At 35.7% G+C, this 23201-nt stretch overlaps 2 protein-coding genes across 3 annotated transcripts in view; one reads left to right on the top strand and one right to left on the bottom strand.

Moving 5' to 3' along the window:
• The window catches only part of LOC107218375 (centaurin-gamma-1A), a 67454-nt gene that overhangs the window by 27953 nt on the left and 16300 nt on the right, over positions 1–23201 (bottom strand). Inside the window, exon 2 of the mRNA XM_046737408.1 lies at positions 14450–14524. The gene's annotated coding sequence lies outside the window, so the exon portion shown is untranslated. The remainder of the gene's footprint in view (positions 1–14449; positions 14525–23201) is intronic.
• LOC107218373 (organic cation transporter protein) overlaps positions 9553–23201 on the top strand; it is a 31986-nt gene continuing 18337 nt past the window's right edge. For both annotated transcript variants that reach the window (XR_006903902.1, XM_015656221.2), the window contains exons 1-2: positions 9553–10541; positions 21603–21813. Coding sequence is in view for 1 of the 2 variants with exons in the window: in XM_015656221.2 (XP_015511707.1) it covers positions 10171–10541; positions 21603–21813 (582 nt within the window). In the remaining variant the exon portion in view is untranslated. The remainder of the gene's footprint in view (positions 10542–21602; positions 21814–23201) is intronic.

Genomic DNA, 23201 nt, shown 5'->3' with positions numbered 1-23201 from the left:
AGTATGGGTCATTTTTGGGAAATCAATAAAGAATTAAATAAATGCTCGAAGAAACACATTTTTGCTCTACAAATACATTTTTTTCTAAATCACATGATCCTGTGTAAAGAAAATCTCTATTGTTGAGACTTTTTTTATTTTTGAGTTTCATCATATAGCGAGTGAGACCTTTCGTTCAACATATCCATCTTTATTGTTTGAAAATTACATTTTCCATCTTACTGATGGTAGGTCTGAATTGAATATTACGAATGATAGAAACTACCACGTTTTATCAAACAAGACAAAAGTTAGCAATAGAATAATGAAATTGTAAAAAATTGTTAGCCGTGACTTTTAGTAGCAAAATTTACCTGCATGCAGTCATTGATTTAGCAGGCATTCGACCGATGGTTCCAAACTAGAACACCCTGTGTGTATATTCTGCACGAAGACAAACTCACTCTCCTGGCTTGAATACGCGAAATAAATGTTCAGCCACGCAAATTGAACATCATTCGATGCATTCATCCCGCATGGGTTTGCACAAAAAACGATTTTGACATATCAGATAGCAGGATTAAATCATCTATCTCGCTGCTCACCAAAGCATATTTAAATGGTTTTACCAAGCCTTTGTTTTTGCATACTTTATACCTGCGTAGATACATGTAACATGACACATTGCTATTCTTGTCATTCTCTAATGAAACACTCATACGGCTTCCTGGGTAATTAAATAACCACTGTTCATTCGTTCAGAAGCTGTTGACCGCGAGAATCGATCTCCGCTCATTACAGCTATTCATAAATACCGCACGCAATAATGCAGGTCAATTAGGATCGTGTCATGGTATTTGCCGTCAAGGGATTGGAATCATATGGTTCGTACAAAATGGGATACGCTAAGCGAGGTCGTAACCTTGAGGCTGGCTGAAAACATTTATACTTCTATAAGCGGTATAAACTTGACTGTGCGCTCTTTTAAAAAATGGTCAAAATTGTCATACGTATGTATATCATCTGTCAATATGCAACATTTTGTGACGTTGCTTTTATCACGTTTTCTTTTTTCGGCGGTTCTACTGTGCCAGCACTAATCCAGTCACTCATCACTGTAGCTTGATAATGATGGGCGAGCGTTCGTTGGTCTGACATTGGTGGCGTACCTTTCCAGTAAACCGAAACGGATTGGAAACACTGTTTTTAAATTCCAATTTGCCGGAAGAATTAGAATTGAAGCAACGTTAGTTTAAAAGATTTATTATTCCATTCAATACGACCATTAATTTCATGTTTGATTCGGAATCGAACAAAAAAGGATGCCCATTCGCTTATTGTTGATTAAAATTTGATGAAATTACGTTCATAGAATCCAATGACAATCATTTATGATTTTTAAAAATAGAAACTACAGTTCAAAAATCTCCGAGATATCGGGAACGAGCAGTCTTTCCATAACAATACGTACTTCCATTTATTTGTTCAAACAACTTGACTTTATTGTGACGAAATTTGAAAAAAAAAAATTTATATTCTGTTACCCCAAAATTTGTCCGTTAGATCCGGGAGACGAAGTGGATGAAGTTCTAGTCGATACTACGAGCAATTTGAGAGTGTTCGATTGCAAAATACGCGTCAGTAATCGTTTCGTCGGTATAATTGGGTTTTTTTCATCTTCGTTCAAAGAGTGAGATGAACGAGGATAAGACATTATTATCGATATGTCAGTTAACCATGTCGGTATTCGGTATCTTACCATTTAATTTTGCTAACGCGCCAATTAGTAGAATGCGGTTGTTAGCTAATTGTACGAGCAAATGAAACAATATCCTCTATTGCAATATTCTGACCTGTAGATAGGTAATCAATGCCACATCCCAGCTGTTCAGCACTATTCCGCATAATGAGTTTAATAAAGGAAGTGTTCCGAATTAATAATTTAAAATAATTGGATATTGTTACTATATGTGTAGCGATGCAATTGGAACCGATTTTTACGTCTTTGTACAGTGATGTAGTTCAAACCAGCTATAATCATGCAATGAAATACGAGTTCTTTGTGTTCAGTGACCCTGAGCGAGCTTTAGCGAACGAAGGTTTCATAGTCAGTGTATAAAAAACTTAAACCAACTATTAGTTATGGTTTTATTGAAGTGAAATAAAAATTTTCATTTGTAAAACAGGTTTATTTCTGACAATTTTACTATAAATGTTAGTTATAGTTAACTTTTGCATGCGTGCAGAACCAGATTAGTTTTAGTTTTTCTAGCACTACTGGTACATTTTAAACTAATAGGCAAGTAATTTAGTTTCCAGACTCCTATAACCTCAAGGAAAATGTCGTCAACTTTTTTCTTACGGGAATTTAGCATTATCTATAAATTGAGGGTCCGAATTTACACCCAAGTTGGGGTTTTTACCTCGTGGGCTTGTAATGCACTATGTGTTTTGACTTAACAACTTCACAATAATTTGTTAATGAACAATCGATGTCCGAAAAAAATTTAGAAAAAACTCGGGTTTGAAGGCAGTTTTCATTGAATTAGAGCCAAATTTCATATAATGAGGTTTTTGAGGTTGCTGATTACGAATCCGGTATGAAAATTTGGAAAATCAAACTGGCGGGTGATAGGCTCGGAATTCAAAAATTTGGGGTTGAAAAATTTTTTACCTTATTCTATATGCCATTTCTAATCGAAAGTATTTTTGACGTATTTTTTTTTTTTAATCAACGCTTCATTTCCTTGAAAAAAGTCAGTTACATGCCCGATAATATAGGCCGACCAAATCTGACCGTCCGATCCTGAAACCAGACTATATTTCCTTAATGGTTTTTGACGCCCTGAACCTGAATCCGACATTAATAGAAATGGCTGCCATATTGAGTCCGCCGTTTAAAATTTTTCAAACCTGACTACCAAAAAAAAAACCAGTGATCTCAAAAACGCTTTCATTTTTTATCTTATGCGAATTGAACATAAAAAGTCTGATTTAGTTAAAAATGACCGTCATATTGGATCCGTGATTTTGAATTTTTTAATTCTAACTTCAGAATCGTAATCACCAACCAAAAAAATCTATAAATCACTGATGATTATTATATTTCATGTAAATGAAAATGTACCGCTGAAAGGATCAAGTTGCAAGTTGAACGTGTACGTTTTTTCATCTCACGATTACAGACCAAATTGCTTTTCCAAATCAGCATAATATCTATGTCCTGATCGCAGTATCAAAGCTTGAGTAATTCGTAAGTGCCTTTTTCCGTGTTTCTAGGCTTAAATGTCAACAAAAGTTATGTTAAAGGTAGAATTAAATGAACCGATTAGCGATGAATTGAAAAAAAAAAACAATAAATAATTGAAGTCTATGATTAATCTGTTTATCGCACATCGTTAACACAGCAATAAACATTAAAACATTAAAATTTAAATTCCTTGTCAGAATATTTGTGTTTTTCCGGTCGAGTGTTAGATATTTCACTTGACCGTCGTTGAGCATTATTATACTGATTATCATTATTCGATAAATCAGTGTTTAAACAACGGTCAATTACACTGTTTACGCATTTCCATACGTAATAACACCTCAAGTGTGTTTAGAATCTTGTTGGGGAGCTTTGAATAATCAATATTAACTAGTTTTAAAACACTCGCTTGCTAAAGCTCGCTCGGGGTCAGATGCCTAGTGTAACTGGTTTTTGTGCTCGTGACTCGCTGACTAGTTGTCAGTGTTTTACGAGATGACATAGTTGTAGGGGAGACTGGAGCACGATGGACTTCCCAAAAAATTCTGGTATTTGCTTCAAAGCATACAGAATGAACACTGTCTTTGTGGATGTGACGCAAACCAAATCTGCCCGTAAGATTTTTTCTATATAATGCTACAAATCACGTTTACACATGCATGTAAGTATAACGTATTGTCATTTTATGACAATAAATTTCGTCAAAAAATACCACGGAACAGTCAGCTAAGTGCCGACAGATTTGAAACACGACGCACAGCAATTTTATCTCTAATTGAACGACGTTATTGTCATGTATTCCTATATACACAATGCCAACCACTCACCAATTGCAATTTCTTGATCCTGGTCGTTCGGTTTTTTTTCCGATTTAAAATCTCATCTGAAGCATGCATATTGGTTTGATAGTACAAAATATGACGTTTCCAATAATCAAACTTGTAAACTTGAAAATTAGTCCGGAAGGTCAAAAGTCATCAGGTCAAGGACCTGGACAGCCAGAACTACGGAGCGCTTGTCCCGGAAGTCGAGTTTCACCAGGTATGAAGTTGAACCAGGATCCAGGAGGTAGAGAACCCGGTACTCGAAATCTGCGGAGCGCGATTCTCATACGTCCGCTCTACTGCGCGGTTGTTTCCGGACTGAGGAATTCGGCTAGCAAATTTTCGTCTATACAGATCGATGACGTCAAGAGAAGAAAAATTTTGGTCGACGTCACTTTCTGATCATCCCAACATCCGACATCGAAACTTTGGTTTCGAACTTCAATACTATGTATGTATGATTGTGTTTACTGCCTTATTCCGTCAGTACGTATATTGTTATTCTAACAGGATGTCCAATGTCAGAGTTATTGCAAATTTGGAATATCTATGCCCACGTGACCGCCGTATCCCTTCCTGCCGTTATGCATTCAAGCCAACTTTCGTGTCTATTGTACGGTATCTACCCTGGCAACGTCCGACTAGCAAGGCGAATATCTATATCAATGCTTGTCAGAGTGATTCAGGCGCGGACGAAAAAACCTAAGAGACACGGCCTGCTGCCCATGACTGTACAATTAACATTGCTAATCCATTAGGTCAGAATGGATCCAGCGTTTGGCCTTTCTTTCTGAGATACCTTTCATCTTGAAATTACTGTAATTGGTCTGTCAATGTACAAGGGTCTTGACCTCGTACAATTTTCCGACAATTGTAATTTGCGCAACGTCACCCGTATTGTCTTGTCCGAATATACGATTTCTTATTGCACATTTTAAAGTGTAATTGCGCCATCAAAAATGCTTCTCTGAAATGCAAAATTATACATTTATTAATTGCCAATTATACTCGTTTCTTTTTGGCATACGCGTACACGTAGAATTAATTCGTCGAATCCTTAATTACGACAATTTAAATGCAGGTGAATAGACTTCTGCTCGTTTAGCAGATGATGTTCATTAATATGCGATTTCGTACAATCCATGCAGCTATTTCTATCTTTCTGTGTTAAACCAAAACGAGTTGGAGATTTTTGTTCAAAATTGTGTATCGAATGGGGCTGTTAAGCCATTTTTGGCGTTTCAGATACGTGAATTTAAACACTTGGAGATATATATCTCAACGTCGAAATCGACTAGGGCATCCCATTGACCTAGAAATAGCAAATGCATATCGTTAAGTGTCATCATTAACGCAATCTCTCGACCAGCTTTTCGTTGAATTCTATTCCTGACATGCTTCAGCTTTAGATTTACAAAAATTCACGTTTAACCTCACTAAAACAACGAACATCAATAAACCTAATCAACTGGAACCATTCACACTATCAATTGTAGAATTTAGCAAGGAGTGGTGTAAAAACTCAACTAATATCAAAATACCAGAGGAAGTTCAACATTATCAGATTTCGCGGGAAGAACGAAAATTAAATATGAAAAAACGAGACGTGTTTTTCACGCGTGTGCGTTTTTGAGTAATATATTTGATTTTACGTGCCCCTTGAAGCTTTGTAATTCGTAAGAATCGCGTAATCCATAGACATAAAGAAATTAATACACCCCCTTTCGAAGCCTCTATCTCGGAAAATGCTAATTTTTGGGACTTATGTCCATGAGAACATTTGATCGGGAGGATATGTTTCTGCGGGGTCCTTTGCCTCGACTCAACTTACTTTATAGATAACGATTGCTTTCATAAAGAAATATTTGGAGTAGCGATGGGTTCTCCGATAAGTCCTGTAGTATCTGATTTTGTTATGGAAAAACCGAAGCAGTCTGTTATTAATATTTCTCTTTTTGAGCTGCTTTTTTACTAACAATATGTTGATGATATTATCACATGTTTCCACAGGGAAAAAATACAAGTCTTGTTTAACTCCTTAAAGGAAATTGGTTGGGCCACAAAAAGTCATCACTAAAATTCAAACAGAAGAGTGTGGAAAAATTCTATAGCAATATAAAATACGAAACTCCAAACCACACAGAATTAAACAATAACTTTAATGTAACTTCTATTCCGTTGTTTAATAGTTTGTCACAGCAAATCAATTATATTTTGAAAAAAGAAAAAATTCAATTAACTTACAAAATTTACAACACTCCTAACTGCTTGTTTTCTTCTTTGAAATCTAAAACGCCTATTAGACCAAAGCAACGTAAACTATAGAATCAACTACAATAATTGTACAAAATGCTATGTCGGACAATCCTGTCAAGATTTAAAAAAACCAATTTCAAAACACAAATATTACATTAAATCTCATGATCCAGACAACTCAGCTCTACTTTTTCATTTTCTTACCGAAGGTCACAATTTCAATTTTGATAATGTCAAAATAATAGACAAGGAAAATAATTGGAACAAAAAGTTAATTAAAAAAATCATCCACATTCCTGACAATAAGACTATCAACAAAATAACTGACATTCAAATCAAAAATTCCATCTATATGCTTTACCGCAAGATGGCGTAGAAACAAGTAATGAGATTGAAAATTGCTAGTAAACATTAATTTTCCATTACACTCTTATGAGTTATAAACCTGGCGTGAATATGTTTAAATCTAAGCTAGAACACAGAAATAGAATATTACGTCCTACGACATTTTTTGTCTAGTAGGTTGAACGCGTTGAGTATGGACTTGGTACTTTCAAGGTAAATTATAAAATACAATAATAAAGATATCGATACAAAAATTTGGACATGAATTCTGAGGTTATTTTTGGCCAAAATCGCATTGAATGTTACGAAGCGAAGTTTGATCGAGTATGCTTGCATCAAAATGTACGTATTAAAATACTACTACAGAGTACGTTCTAAGACTTTTTCATTGATGTATCGTTAGTGTAGTTTTTACGGATAAGTAGTGAAGAAGATGTCAATGATCGAAGTATGTATAAATATTTTTTTAAAACCCCAACATAGATGATAAAGAAAAATTGGAAAACAGTTCTAGTCGATTTCTAGAACCATTGGTTTCACAAGATAAAGTGACAATACGAACGGCGTAGAGAGAAAAAAAAAACCCTAGCTGTTGATACGACACGAACTTCCACAATTTATGCCTACATGACTTTCGTATTAATATTATGAAATAGCCGAGTTATGCTGCAGAGTGGCAAGGTCATTGAAAAAATCAAAGAGCTATTGAATAAGAAAAGTTGTCTTGATTACGAAATCGGAGGCTGGTATAGTGGCGAGAACGTGTGTCTTGCAACAAGCGGTTACCAGCCTCCGAGTTCGAGTCCCGATGCAGAGTGATGATTTTTCGTAATGTAGAAACTGTGTCGATGGTGCCTCGTACAAAATATGGTCCAGTTAGCATCTATAATCCGGCGCGGATTTTATTAAAAAACAAAACCACTGTTCGTATATGCTCATAAAATACATGCTTGTAGAAAATAAAGACGCGAACAAGCATCAGTCCAAGAGGTGGCGACGAATTTGGGGGAGGTATTTTATTTTGGGTAATTTGAAATGATGGAAAACAGTACTGTGTTGGTGAATCTGAAATCGAAAGTCTCGAAGGGTGTTTTGCGGTTATTGGACACAAACAATATAAAAAGAAATTCAAAATAATTTTCCGCGTGGTCACGTTTGCTCAGAAAAAATAAACTGCTCCTCTGCAAACAGCCCGAGGTACGTACATGCTGTACTCGAGTCACGTTGGTCTTTCAGCAACCAATCACAGCCCGGCGAGCCAGGGTCCCAGGATCTGCTGACAGGTGCCGATAAACTTTCTCTCTCGTACCTGTGTTTACGCATAAGACTTTTTTGTCGCACTCGTGTAAATTCTTTGTTCATATCAGGTAATTATTTAAAACCGTTGTAATCGTCTGACGTTTTGCACATATGTTTAATATTAATTAATAAATTTGGTATAAAAATTTCAGAGTGACTAAAGTATATTTTTTGCATGTATTGATAAAAAAAAAAAAAAAATTCGGGGCAATCGGGTTATGCTTCGAAACCGTCCAAATAAACTGGGATTTTTATTTCTGGATTCTATAAATGCTGAATAACAAAATTCAAAAAATTCCAAAAAGCCTGAAGATTATTTTTTGGAAATAATTTTTTGCTAATCTCATATGCTGCGCAGTAGCGAAATATATATCATTGATATAGGCTTGTTTTTTATCATTTTATATTGTCTAATATAACTTCCCCAAATTCGTCACCAGTTCTTGGGTTATATCAGATTTCTACCCTGCTACCATACTCTCTTCTCTTCGAAGTAGATACACCTTCGTTTCAGATATTTTTTTCTAACGTTACTGACGAAAAAATGTAGTCTATAATTTTTTTTCCCCATAATTCCATAGCACGTTAATCTATTCGGTATAAAATAATTGGGAAAATCGAGGTGAGGGGGAACCTGAAGAAAAATTTCAAGTCTTTAAAATCAAATAACGCTTAGAATAATAATCCTGCCGTCAATTTTTTTGCCAAGTTAATAAAAGTTTGAATCCTCGCCTTGAAACGAGCGGTCACTGAATGCAATTAAATGATCTTATATAAGTTCATTTCCAACGGACTAGGCGGATCCTCATACCTGTATTTTGGACGAAAACGAACGTGAGAGATGGGAAGTTGGGTGGACTGACAAGGAATGACCTTATGAATTCATAAACCTAGGAACAATCTTTGCCGAACAAAGCTACGAAGCTATTCATTTGCTATCAAGAATAGTAAATCTTTGCATTCATAGTCAGCACGCGATTAACTATTTTATCTGAAAAATATCCTCTGCACCTCTTAGCGCGAACAATATTTACGTACAAATGAGAAACAGGTGTTACCGGTTAAAGGTCGGTCATAGTTTCAAGGACAAGATTTTGAGAGAAAGGATGCATTACAATATAAATCTACTAATTAATACTTTATTCGCTTCGTACGAATATCTTTAACGGAGATCTTATTAAAATTCCGAGGAGTTTGAAATAACCGTGTATTTGGTTCGATCGATTTAATTCCACTAGAGCCGAATTGATAATTATATTTCGTGGCTGGGCACTCAACGCTTTTTTCGCCTTGATTTGATTCCATATTCCGATGAATAAAAATCTGCTCACCGTAAACAAACGATTGAATAATTTCACATTCGAACAAGGTAGACATCTCTCAATCATGTGATTGCACGTTCCTTGTATCTCTGTAATGCAGTAACGGTGTTGAGCGTGCCTTCTATGCAGTTGTGAGCGGTCTTGTCTCCTCGGTGTTCAATGCCAATCTATGAACATTGAATAGTTTTCTGGCCATAAATAAGTAGCTGGGTGGCTGCGTAGAGGGGCGTCATTGAGTGGTGAACGCCTATATAGTCTAACGCGCGATATTCGGACGGTGCAGTGTTGCTCTGTCGAGCTAGGATTTACCCTGCCGGGGTTAGTCCAGTATTTTCCTTGTCAGGACGGAGAAAATTTTTTTTATTAAAAACAATGAACTACGCAAAAAGTGAAACGCAATAAGATTTCACGCGTCGTTGTAAATAACTAACCGCATAAATTTCAAAACATAATTCGAAATAATAATATTAATCAAAATAGAAAAATAACGTAACAAAATTATGTGATAGAAAGATTTTATTTCATCGAAGTGATATGAAAATTTAATAATGTATAAATTATTTATCCAAGTATTCATTACACTGCAGAGGTGACGGTGAAACGAGAAATTCGGGCTACCCAGAATAACATACAGGATCCTTAGCCAGTGTCTTAAGTTTTGATGACTTTTTGGACGCGTTAAAATCAAATAAATACCTCAAAGGGTATTTCATTATTTATTTATTTATTTGTTTTTTTTTTTTTGTCAGGTTAAATGACATTTAAATTTAACTAAACTGTCAAAAATTGTCTTCTAAATAGATTTAATATTGGATTCTATACTTTAAGAAAAGCATAAAATAAGTTGAAAATAATATTGAGAAGTTGCTGTAAAAAGTACCATCATACAATCACCATGCCGCCACAGGAAAAATTTCAAAACCACGTATCAGAACGCGTTACAACGAATGAAGAAACTTGCCCGGATCTTGTGGAAAATGGTTGTTCAACATCTCAAGGAACCATTTGTCAAACCGCTAAAATAGCTAATTCATCAGTATCGATCGGTGGCAATAAGGATGGCAATGTCAATAAGGATATCGACTTTGACGATTTACTTCCATACGTTGGAGAATTTGGACTTTATCAGAAGATACTTTTCATTCTCATGATCCCTTTCGCTTTCTTCGTGGCTTGGGTTTACTTTTCTCAAATTTTCATCACTTTAATACCCGAAGAACATTGGTGTAAAGTTCCAGAATTGGCGAACTTGTCGGTCGACCAAAGGTAATGATAATAATAAAAGTAATAATAAAAATAATAATAATAATAATAGTGATAAGCAACAAAGGGGACGGATCAGTAACCATCGTTATGCGTCTGCAGCCGTCGTGAGATATTTTTATCGCACGTGCATGAAAAGTGGAGCTTTGCGCAGCAGTTTAGCGGGATGAAAGTAGCCAATCTCATTTCAGCGTTGTAAGGATAGGTTCGCGCACGCGCAGTCAAAAATTGCTTTACTTTCGCCCCTAGGGAGAAAAAATTGGCCACTCGCGTCCCGCAAAACTACCACGCAAAGCCTCGCCACTTTTCATCCACTTGTTGTGAAAACTATCGTGTAAACAAAATATACCATTTCACGTAAGGCTCGATGACTTTAATTGTAAGACGGTTAATTTTTTGGACAACGTTGGACAACCGTTACGGGCTGAATCTGCATTACCAAATTCACTGACTTTCAAAAAATTAATCGCTTTAAAATCACTGACCACATGTGGTCGATAGAAGCATCCGCATTTGCACTGAATTGAATTTAAAAGAGTAATTTGCGAAAGCTTGAATTGCTATAACATGGAAAACAAACATGTAACTTTAATGATACATACACCTAAAAAAATACGTCGCTGAAACTTCGAGCTGTTTTAAATGTAAAGTTTTATATCGAAGGGTTTTGGTCACGTGTCAACATGAAAATTTGTGTTTTTGAGGTATCAACTTCCATTAAAATTTTCGACGCAGCCATTTATACTAGGTACTCATTTCTAAATTTTGAAGCTCAAATCCTATACCCGTTTCACATTTTTTCTTAATCTAAAACACGTTATCCCACTTATAATATAATTTCCACATACGAATTTGAAAGACTATAAAGGATGACCCAGGACTATCATCGCATAGACTATCAATGTGTCCGTCGTGAAAATCCGCAACTGAAACGTTTTTTTTTTTTTTTTTTAAATTCTCGATACGAAATTTGTCGTTTGCGACTTACAGTCGTTTGAAATTGGCCGATCCGGTAGCATCCGATGGCTCGGAACAGGGCTGTTGGATAGTCATTTATCCGTCATGCACCCGGTAGATGTTTTGAACCTGCAGGTGCTACCGGATTGGTCGATTTCAAACGGCTGCAACTTGCAAACAACAAAGTTTTTATCAAAATTAAAAAACGCTCCAGTCGCAGATTTTCAAGAGGTACTTATTGATAGCCCGGATGGAGCGATAGTCCCGAGTCACTGGGTATATAGGTCAATCCACTAGTTCGTATGTACCTAGAATCTGATTTGATTCGTCTGCCATCATCGTATCTTATTTGACGTGATAATAGTAACCGGCTTATAAAATGTAAGCGGTGTAACTGCACAATACTTCAAAACAAAAAAAAAAAATGTTTATTCTTCATTTATGCAGCGACTTCGTATATCTGTGATAATTATTTCTCAAACCTACAAATAAATTGGACGAAAATGAGGCAAACCATTTTCAGTAAAAAAAAAAGTGAATTATTTTTGAAAAACATTTTGTGTCTTCGTAGTAGAATTTTTTCTCTGAAAAAAAAAACTGGTTAAAAAATGGTACTTTTTCAGGTCCCATCGAACGAGCAGTAGTATACTGTGTAACAAGTGCGGAAGTTTGCAGCATGAGCAGTAAATCCGAGTGCTGCAAGCGCACGAGTACTTGTGTGAACACAGTATGAGCCAAGGTAAGGCCTGTAATCACAACAGTCAGATATCGCCCATCCGCACCACAGATACACGCTATTCTTTCCAGCACATGTAGAGAAAGTTTGATTTGAGAAGCACCGAAGGTGCCACTGACAGCGCATAGAATTGTGGTTAGGTAACTTACGCTTAATACACTGCTATAGTTAATATATATATCAGTGGCTTGATGACCAATGCGTAAAACCGAGTTATTCGCAAGTGCGCATGCTAAAGAAACTCCTGGTGTGTAAAGTATAGCATTGAAATTTGGCGCATGCGCCAATGTTGTTTTACCGCACAGTTTGGAGTTAGGGCGCTTTATACGCATGTTCCACAGACTTCAAAAAATTGAGTTTTCCAAGCAGGTGTTCGATAAACTTTCGAATAACTCAGTTTTATGCACCGTGTCATTGCGCGTAAGTTACCGAACTTCGATCTTACAAGCTGTCAGTGGTACCTTCGATGCTTCGCAAATTAAATTTTCCTTCAAAGCTGTTGGGAAAAATGGAGTGTTTACACGTGCGGATGGACGATATTTGACTCGTGTGATTACAACGTTCGTCTTCGGCTCACGCTGCAAACTTAACGTCGGAAGTTACCCACTCTCCGCACTTGTAACACAATATAATATTTCTGTGTTCTCACTCGATCTTCTATTTCACTTTCTGTGAAATGATATGTGATGGAGTATCACTTTGTTCAATATGTATAAATAGCGGGAAAATTGAGGATACATAATTAGAACGAAGCATTTCAGAATAGCGAAAATGTAACATTCAGGAATAATAGTATTACAAAGAGATTGTAAAAAAAAAAGAAACTAACTTTACGACACTGACGATGAAATTGGCTACTTTCGTTCCACTAAACTGCTACGCAAAGCTCCAATTTTCATGCACGAGTAATAAAGAAATTATTTCCGAATCCGATTCCAGAGTCAGGATTTTTCAATTTGTATCAAACAGCGCATCTCAACTCCATCGGATCCTAATCTTCATTATCTATCAAATAGTTGAAAATGTTTTGTATCATCTTCGCGGATTTTGCTAAAATGTCAACTACTTAACTGAAGTCCTTTCTGAATGATTTTATCGAAAAATTTCTACGGAGTAGAAAGCTTAAATAAAAACTTGCTCCTCCTTTGAAATTTGTCACATTTTTTAAAACACCCGAATGAAGATTCTTTGTTGGTATCAAAGGAAGCCTTTAACGTCTTCGAGAGCTGAATTATTTGAGTTTCCGAATTCTACAACGCAAAATTCTATCAAAACAAGACCCGTTTCAGTTTAGGTGGACTATCCTATATTTTTATTCTCGTCAACGGCTCAATAAACATGATTCGTGATCGGGTGCGAATGAAAATTGGCTCACCAAGCTGGGATTTGTGTAGTCATCGATTTCAAGCACGTTGAACTTGGAATTGACAAATTCAGTAAAGGTGGATCCAATAACACTATCCAGAATACCAAAAGCGATCAGATTTGCGTGCAAATTGATTTCTATTCGTTGGTTTCGGTCGCCGATCTCGTATTTAATGTAAGAATTTTGAGCATCAAATTAATAGTCCAATTCCAAGTTTTACCGAACTGCAGTAACTTCTCATTTTTTAATCTAGTATAGTGGATTCAGTAAGTACGTACTGAAATTTTTCATTTCGAATGAAATTTCGAGTTTCGCAGCCTTTGAGGTTTTAACCTGACTATATTTTTATCTTTCGGAATAAATTGAATGAAAAAAAAAAAAATTCAAGACTGTATCTCGAACGTCGAAAAGGAAGTTTTGTCTTCTCTTATCTTTTGAGAGAATTTCAATATAATTTGCGAGTCATTTTGTCGGTGTACAATATTTTCCTTGGCCCTCCGGCAGAGGTAAGACCATCCCTGGAATCGTATGAAATAATCTGACACAGGTATGTGAATCTCGCAAATCAAATGAAATGCTACGAAATCTAATGAGTGGCTGAACTTGCTGTTCAATTTTGGTAGACTTTCTTTTTTCTCTCGCTTTTTTCTCATCGACTTCTAGAGGGTTTTATGAAGGCCGGGTCTTAATGGATGAGCCGTTTATTTACATAATATATTGCCTGATCAGGCTAATATGTGATCAAAAAAATTCTGTCAAACTCCATTTTGATGAATGACGTGATTCGACATTTTCATATGCATATTCAATTGTAACTACTTCATTCTTCTATAATCTTATCAATATACTTACGGGTGGCGATAATATCTCAGGTAATTCGCTCTCAATCCATTTGTTCATCAAGTTCTTGTAGGAATCCAGTCCAATCTGTAAGGAATGAAGAGATAATAAAAATTTTTTGCAGTGAGACTTTAATCAAAGTGTACATATGTCTTATCAATGCGGGTTATTCTCATGGTAAACATACTGAATGTTTTTCTATCTCATCTGTTACTGCATTGTAGAAAGCCAGGATATGTGTTTATTCAATGTTAAGGAATTTTTGATAATTACAGTTAGGGTCCACTCTGAAAAGAATGGAGAAATAACATGCTAAATCATTTCACATTTTCTCATCAGACGTAGGAAATTTCCCGCTACGTATCCGAAGTATTTTACCGCTATAGTATCAAAAATCATTTAGCTTCCCGGTATAATTAAGATATGACTGATTGCTTTTCCAAAATTCGTTGAATTTCGGTGCTTACACAAGATCTGTGTGAACGAAGCTGTTGTATTTCTTGCCTTTAAATGAGGCTGCATGAAATAGATACACTATAAACTATGTGTCCAACAAATCTGCTTTGGAATTTAATTTTCAGTTACATTTTCGGCACAGCACGATCGAATGGCGTCCGGACAATTAATTGCAAACATGAAATTAATTGCGTTTTAATTATTGCTCGTACGTGTGAACAAACTACACGTGTAATTTGTAATTGGGGCAAATTTAATACACATTAGAATAGTATTTTGAAGTCAAGGTGAAATAAAATACAAATTACATTGCTTGGTAAAATTTGCGAAAAATTAGTAATTTTTGAATGGAGTGGAACAAATATTTGCAAAATATTAGAAAACCTTTTTTAAATGGATATTCTGAGATTGAAAAGAATAGCTGAATTAAAGATGGTTGGGTCAAAAGTTCGATGATTTTTAATCAAATTCCTCGTATCATACATTGACACAAATGTAATCTGTATTTCTTTTCACCGTAATTGCAAAATATGAATGTAACTTTTATTTTGTATTGTTGTGATCAAAAACTGCAAATTAAATTTGCATCTTATTTTATTTGTGATTAGTAATTTGTAATTGAGCAATTGAAATTTTACCCATCACTGGTCAAAACACAGTTTCACCCCAGACCCACATTCCACAATATTTGAAATTGAAAATCAATGTTTTAACCATGTGTTATTTAGATGCTCACTCGTTATCAGCCAAAGCAGTCATTAACTAGATATGTAATAATCAATTAATATATATTATTAGCGATTAAGCATTCCTTGAAAATGTATTATTTTCTGAAAGTTTGGTGGCCTCAATCAGAGGAAATGGCTGAATGGGTATTCGGATCATAGAATTTCCGGTCTTGATCTTTCACCACATGCATTACCTTGCATTTTCCTCCGGAATTTCGGATTAACTCATTTTTTGAATTTCGAGTCCTGTTGATGCGCAGACCCAAAAATCATTTTTATTTTTTGTTTTTTAGTAGACATTTTGGAATAATTCTAAAATTTTCACAGTGGGATGTCAATGAGATAATTATTAAATCACTATAACTTAAATTTTAGCTGAAATTTTCGGACTACATAGTTTAATTTGAAAAAGAAAATTGTTTTATTTTTTTTCTGGGGGTGTTAAGTGTAGACATTTTGAAGGATACCTTAAAGTGGGAGGACAGCGATATCATAATTAAGTCAATGTAAATGTTACAGGGATATTAAACAAATTCATGAGTTTTGAGATCTCTGGTACATTAGACCGGTTTATCGTTAAGAATGACAGAATTTTCGATTAACTCTGAAAATTACAGAATATTCTCCAAATTGTATTTGTCAATACTAGAAAATAAAATCAATATAAACTCTGGGTCTTTGGAAGTATGGAACGAAAATATCAAAAACACTTGTACCTTTTCTTTTAAAATTGATTCAATATTTGGGCAGGTCAGAGTTTTTCACACGAGAAACATATCAGATCGTATTAATTTTCTATCGACAAAAAGTGCAAAAATTCGAAAACAAAGGTCCAATTTGAAAAAGTGATGATATTGACCAGCGTGTGTTTGTTAAACGTTGAGGTCTAGAGATCTGGATATCGGAGAATTTTCGTATATCAGTGTACATCGTAACACATCCAAATTATAGCCAAATCGAAATATTCGCAGTGAAAAGTTGGTCGAAGGTTTGTAATCTTGGTTTTCCTTCGCACTTTTTGTTAGATCTCCTTTCCAAAACTGAAGCAGTCTTGTTCATCCCGCATTTTTCACAAATAAATAAATAAATAGATAAATAAATAAATAAAAGGGAGCCTCTATAAAATATAGACTTCTGATGATTCATATTATATTTTCTGTGTGTCCTTACGTCTTTTTAAAAACAATTAAAGTCTCAACTTAAAATCCGTTCAATTTCAAAAATAATAATCATTATCGTATCTGTTGTTAAGTTAGTATGAAATCGGTAATAAAAATATCCGAAAGCACATTGTGAGTTTAAAAAAGACCGCCGGTACTTCTTGCAAGGTAATTAAACGTAAATATGGGTTGGAATTACACAGAGAGATACAATCTAGCGAGCCTTTCACAATTAAAGTGAGGGCCAACTGCAAGACGAGGAATCACTTCGTGCGGCTCGAAAGGCTCACTTTGCGATATCCTCACGTTATGCTGTCTTATTGCTTTGATGCTTCGAATATCCTTGAGATTTAATGATGAGAAAATATTACTAGAAGTAAATATTCGGGGTACGATTTTACACCTGAATTCTCGTGAAGATATAAATTGTAGTCTTGAATATGCATAAGTGTTTATAATAACTACAATTACTTTCAGTTCCGACATATTTCCATATATTTTATTACCGCAGCAAGTGTCGAAATAAAAATTTTGTTGAGAGACATTTGCGTTGAAAAAATGTATTTCGTGCAGTTAAATACTGCAGCGATGAGACGCTTGAGAAAAAACAACTTTCAAGTTTGTAGGAAAATAGTAAAAATGAATCACACGGTATTTACACAATGACTCGACCTCGGCTTTCATCACAGACAGAATCCAATAAAGATATTGAATGATCGTCGGTGCAACTCTTATCTGAATCTAATATCGTACAGATTTAAATGATTACCTAGATTCGAATCCAAATTCCGAAGGTTGCGAACGTATTCAAGGCTCAATAAAATGCGAATAACCGATGAAGACACTTCGAGACATGGTCACTTTGAATTGGAACTAAATGATCTTTACCATGTGCCATAATCGTCGAATACGTATGTCATAATACGTCACATTGCTACAAAACTTTCGTGATCGCATGCCCTTTCATCCAAGATTTTGACGACTGAAATGAAATTTAAGAAGTGAAACTGAAAATGCTGGGAACCAAGGAGTTTATTGTACAGGCGTAGATCACTCGACCCGGATCAACGCAGAAAACGTTACGAACGCTATTGCTAGTCATCTGCTTAAAGTATAAGGTACGCATAGGTCATGGTCATAGGCTCAAGTCCTCATCGCCGTTGCCTCATGTATCAATCGAAAGTCTGTGAAAGTGTATGTAAATCTATGGATATCCCAATTACTGCAGTAGAACTCCTTGATTATGCAGAATGATACGTTATCACACGACGGTTAAAGCTTTCAGGGCAATGCGCGCTGAATAATTTTTCAAACAAATGCAATTTCGCGAGAGTAAACTTGGCAACAGGCTACATTAAGGATACAAGGGACGTACAGTCGGGTTAGAAAAGTGGTTGTCGCGAAAACGTGTTGAAACAGGGGCTTAGAAAGTCTCACTTGAGTTACTTTTACACGCAGATAACAGAAACAATCCTTGTGACACGGGAAAAAATTTGAAAACGCTGAATTTGTGAAAACCTTGTGTTAACAATTTTAATCAAATAATAATATTCCCTAATTTTTTACCGAAAAATTCACAATGTTTCTCCGATCCTTATATTAACAATTATTCATTTTATTCGCAAATGGATTCTCCATAGATACTGTAAGTTAGATTTTGAGTAACAGCAATCCGTACATTGTTGAGTCATAATCATCATTCGTAAATGATCAAGGTCTTTCATTTTTCGTTTCTTTTTTTGTCCACCAAGCGATGACTTAAAGAACTGTCTAAAACGATTTCCACCGTATGCATTTGCAATAAAATAATCTTTCGGTAAAACAAGTAGTAGAATAACACGATCTCTGTAATATTGTTAATAACAAGGTGTTCACAGCTGAAAATGAGTGTTTAAATTTTTTTTTTTCCTGTATCACAAGTAGTTTCATAATTATCTTCAACTTAACGAGGTTCAGTTACACTTCTTGAACCTCTGTTTACTCGTGCTTTTGTACCGTCACGTTTTCGAGCTGACTATACGCCGCATGCATCCTTAACGGGGGATTGCAAAAGGAATGGCACAAAGTAAGGTCGCCGTATTTATTTGTGTAGACAGTAACGGTTTGGTGCGTATCCAAGCAAAATTGCTAGCAACATTGGTTTAATTTTTTAACCGCATCATCGAGGTTATCACGTAGATTCATTTTCCGCGTTATTCACGCACGAAATACATTCGGTCAGGATTTTGCAGATAATAAATCAAAGTTCATACTATCGACACGTCTACCGACATTTTTTACGTATGACATGTAAAACTTTCCATTCTCACAACTTTTCACGGGAACCGTTAGTGGCACATTTCATTCCCAAGGCTGAAGAACATTGTCGTCGCTGAAGTGTAACGAAATTTAAATGGCCAAATGCGCTCGCTGCACCATTAGTTAAAAAATACGTGTACTTTTATACGTATATGATGTCATCATACGTCGACAAAACGCGACTCGTTATCATACGTTTACCACCGTATAGTTTTCATTGCACAACTTATGCATTGTAGACGTCCCTCTAGTAACTTGCCTACTATGTGTTTCTTCTCATAATTCACCCATTATCGCAGTCTTCGCGCTCATATTTTTATACACGTGGCAGCATGTGTTCGTTTCTCAACATCTCACAATATTATTCATTTATATAATGTATATGTCGAATATTACGTGTTGCATGTTATACTGTGTTTTAGCATGAATATCCAGTTAATGAATCCGAGTTTATGTAAGACAAAAATTATAAAACAAATGCGTACCATACAGATTTTTATGGTCGCTCGTTTAGAATTTGTAACCGTAGTTCGAAATACGAAGAAGTGAGTTAAACATTTTGTTTGACGTGATGGAGATATTTGATTCTGGGCATTCATTCGACGACGAACACGACGGCGATGATGATGATGATGATGATGATGATGACGATGATGATGATGATGATGATAGCAACAACAACGATAATAATGATAACGGAAGTCTTCACACCCGGAGCGAAAAAGCGGGGGCTTAGCCAAAACTGTTTTATAGAGCCCAATGATCTCGGAAATGATTGAATCCGAAACATCGATTAACTGTCAATTACTCAGTAGCATAATTCATACGTTATTTAATTGTGCTTCTATAGTATAAACGTAAAAAAGTCCAATGGCTTAATTAGTAGACAACATATCTTCATTCAAAGAGGCTGAAGCTCGAATACAGGGTTAGAACCAAACGTATTAAAGTAAGGTAGTCGAGACATATAGTCAAAATTTTGTCGAAACCGGCAACTTCTAATACTTTCGTAGATTAATGGGCTGACACACGAATGGACGGTAAAAAGTAGGTATTTTTTTGATATTTCTATCGAGAAAACTGATAATTCGATTGGACCCGGTTTTTGTTAATTAAAAGAATATAGGTTCAGATACGTACGTTTTAAGATAAAATTTAATAAGACAAAATTTTTCATGACCATTCTTGCTCTGGAAGCACCGTTGTAGTCAGCGTAAATGTGTTCCTTACGGATACGGTTCGCGATTTGCAAAATATTTCGAAACGGACTCGACAGATTGGCATCAAATTTTCATAAAATTTTTCGGGATGGTTTGTCTCCTTTGCGTTGGAGGATTTTTAGGAAAAGTATTTTTTCACTGAAATAGCGCCTGTTTGAACTTGATGTTAGTTTTTTGTCCCAAATTTGTGATAAAAAAAAAAAAAAAATCGGATTAAATTAAATAACTATTTTCGGGATAAAAAATGACCGAATTTCACTTATATTTGCTGAGGTCTGCTCGTCTTTAACCCTTCGAGATAATAAAACCGAACTGCATCGTCTTATTTTCAAAAGTAAATTTTGCGATCGAACAGTGATTCAGTAATGACAAATAATTTTACACGTATTACGTTCAATTCCGCAGTCTTGCATACGACCTTATGATAATATAGCTGCAAAATCATTATCAAAGAAATAACGCCTAACGGTACAACTTCAAGTTGAAATCTGAGATAGAAACATTTGGTGACAATATATATAGAAGGACGTCATGAATGAGAATCAATGAAAATCCAGGGCAAAGTACCATTTATAAAATAGTCCAATTTTCCAGTTACATTTGAAAATCTTGAACAGACTACTGTAGTGTCTTTTTCCAACTAACGGTACTAGCCGTGATGCGCAACGATAATATCTATTACGATACGATATAACGATTGCAACTTGACGCTCGTAGAATTTCCGATCAGCCTAACGCACAAATGAACAGTTTTTACGAATGCCACACGCACGATTCTTTTAAGCGTTTCATGATTCCTTCATTTATACCGGTTATCGACGTCACGGAGGTGACTTAGCATGGACGTGATCGTGAATTAACTTCCAAACTATACGATCAATTTTGAAGAACCTTCGTCGCAGCAATGAGAGCGTGAACGTAAATATGTATTAGTTTAAAACATATTGCTTTCGTAACTATACAACACCGTCCCGTGCGGGCTAAATCTCTTATAAAACGAACGGATGAATAGTTTGGCAGAAAAAAGAACAATGTAGAAAAAAAAAAAAAAAAAAAATATCGGGTAAATAATTGTGGTGGGCAACTGTATCGTGAGGTCTTTATACCTTAAAGAACTCTCGACGTTTACATTTTTTATGTGCACCTTAATTGCAGCCTTCGTTCGACGAGGTCGTGCCTAGCGATGATTAATGATTTGAGAATATTACAATCTCTGACCTGAGAACAACCCGCGGTATAATTGTATCAATGAGCCAATTATAGATGTTACGCATTAATTATCGTCAACGTTCGTTTGTTCCAGGATATCATTGGCTATACCTCCGGCCGCGGCTGATGGAAACGGCGAGGAATCTTTCACTACGTACTCGAGATGTTCCGTCTACGCGGTCAATTTCACCGAACTCTTAGAGCAGGGCGTCACAGCAGCCGATCCATCCTGGCCGATTCAAAAGTGCCAACATGGCTGGGAATTCAATTTTACCGAAATCCCGTACGCCAGTATTGCGGCTGAGGTAACCTACGAAACGCGAGTATATTTATTAAATTGGTTACGGTACTGGTTATCCTTGAACAACTGCAGTGATTTATCGAATCAATTGACGGAAAATTGTTATTAATTCAACGTTCGGTCTATAAGAGAGTAGTGGTTCAGTTTCGAAGCTTCCTAGACGAGATTGAGGAAAACGTAACGTTACAACATACATTGTTCATCCGATTTGCTACTCATCGTGCAAAAAAAAAATTCTTTTTCTCTTAAACGCTGTTATATTTTTACCCTGAGAGCCTTCGCACGTTTATGACGTATTCGTAGGTGGGAAGCGTATTTAGTTGAAGAAAAATATTAAACTTTTAGAATCGGGTGAATATTTTTGCACGTCTCTAGGCTGCCGATAAGGGAATTAACTGCTATACGAATATTTTTCCTTCGGGCTTATTAGATTATGCTTGTATTTAATTACTTGGCGTACACTTGGCTACGGTTGAACGACATTTGTCACCGTGCCTGAGAACTACTGAGTTGAGTACAGGTGAGTGGGCACTCTATGTAGTTCAAGGACGAATGAACAGGAATGATCTTAGATATATCTTCGGCGGTTACACGGCGCTGCTTTGAGTTTATCACACGAGCCTTGAATCTAGATACCAAGTCGACGCCTTTTACACCTACAACTAGTCGATAATAATATACTTAATACATGCGCGAGGGTGTCTCGTTTGGGAATAACTTTTTTTCTTCCTGCTCCCCTCGAAGGACTCATTGTACGTAATGGGAAAAAAAATCCTCGCTGAAGAATAAACTCTTAAAGTCAATACCAAAAATTCGATCTCCTAATTCGAAATTTTTCCATTTAAACAATGCAGAGTAGCTATAATTTGAAAAACCAAATTTGTGTTTTCATTCAGCCGCATTTGATGAAGTACTTTCTAGAGTTACAAAAATGCTTTTCCAATTTTTTTTTAGAAAGTCAATAGTACAGCCAATGGAGACGTTTGAAGATGAATTTTCACGTACAACTGACTTTCGAGCCAAAGCTTATAAATTTTAAATTGCTTGAGCTACGAATTTTGCCAAATGTACACTTGTTTTCGCAGAATTTTTCTTCCAAAAAATGCAGGTGTGTGGTAAAAAGTGAAAAAATTACTTCTTCCTCACATTATTTATTTAGAATTTTTTTTTTTGAATTCTGAGAGTGACCTTCTCAAATCGGGCCCAACGGATATCTCTTAACAAGGATTTTTTTGTTGCTGTTACATTGTTTCAGATGGGGGTGAAAAAAATACTTGTTCCAAAGGAAACGTGAAATAATTGATACATCAATAACTCGCACTTCAGAATATTCTTTTTTTAACGTGTAATTATATTCATTTATTCGCGGTTTGTTCTTCGTAAAACTCGATT

The sequence above is a fragment of the Neodiprion lecontei genome, chromosome 4 (assembly GCF_021901455.1).
Source record: "Neodiprion lecontei isolate iyNeoLeco1 chromosome 4, iyNeoLeco1.1, whole genome shotgun sequence".
Classification (NCBI taxonomy): Eukaryota; Metazoa; Arthropoda; class Insecta; order Hymenoptera; family Diprionidae; genus Neodiprion; species Neodiprion lecontei.
Note: the sequence above shows the minus strand (reverse complement) of the source record. Positions and strands in the feature narration are given on the sequence as shown.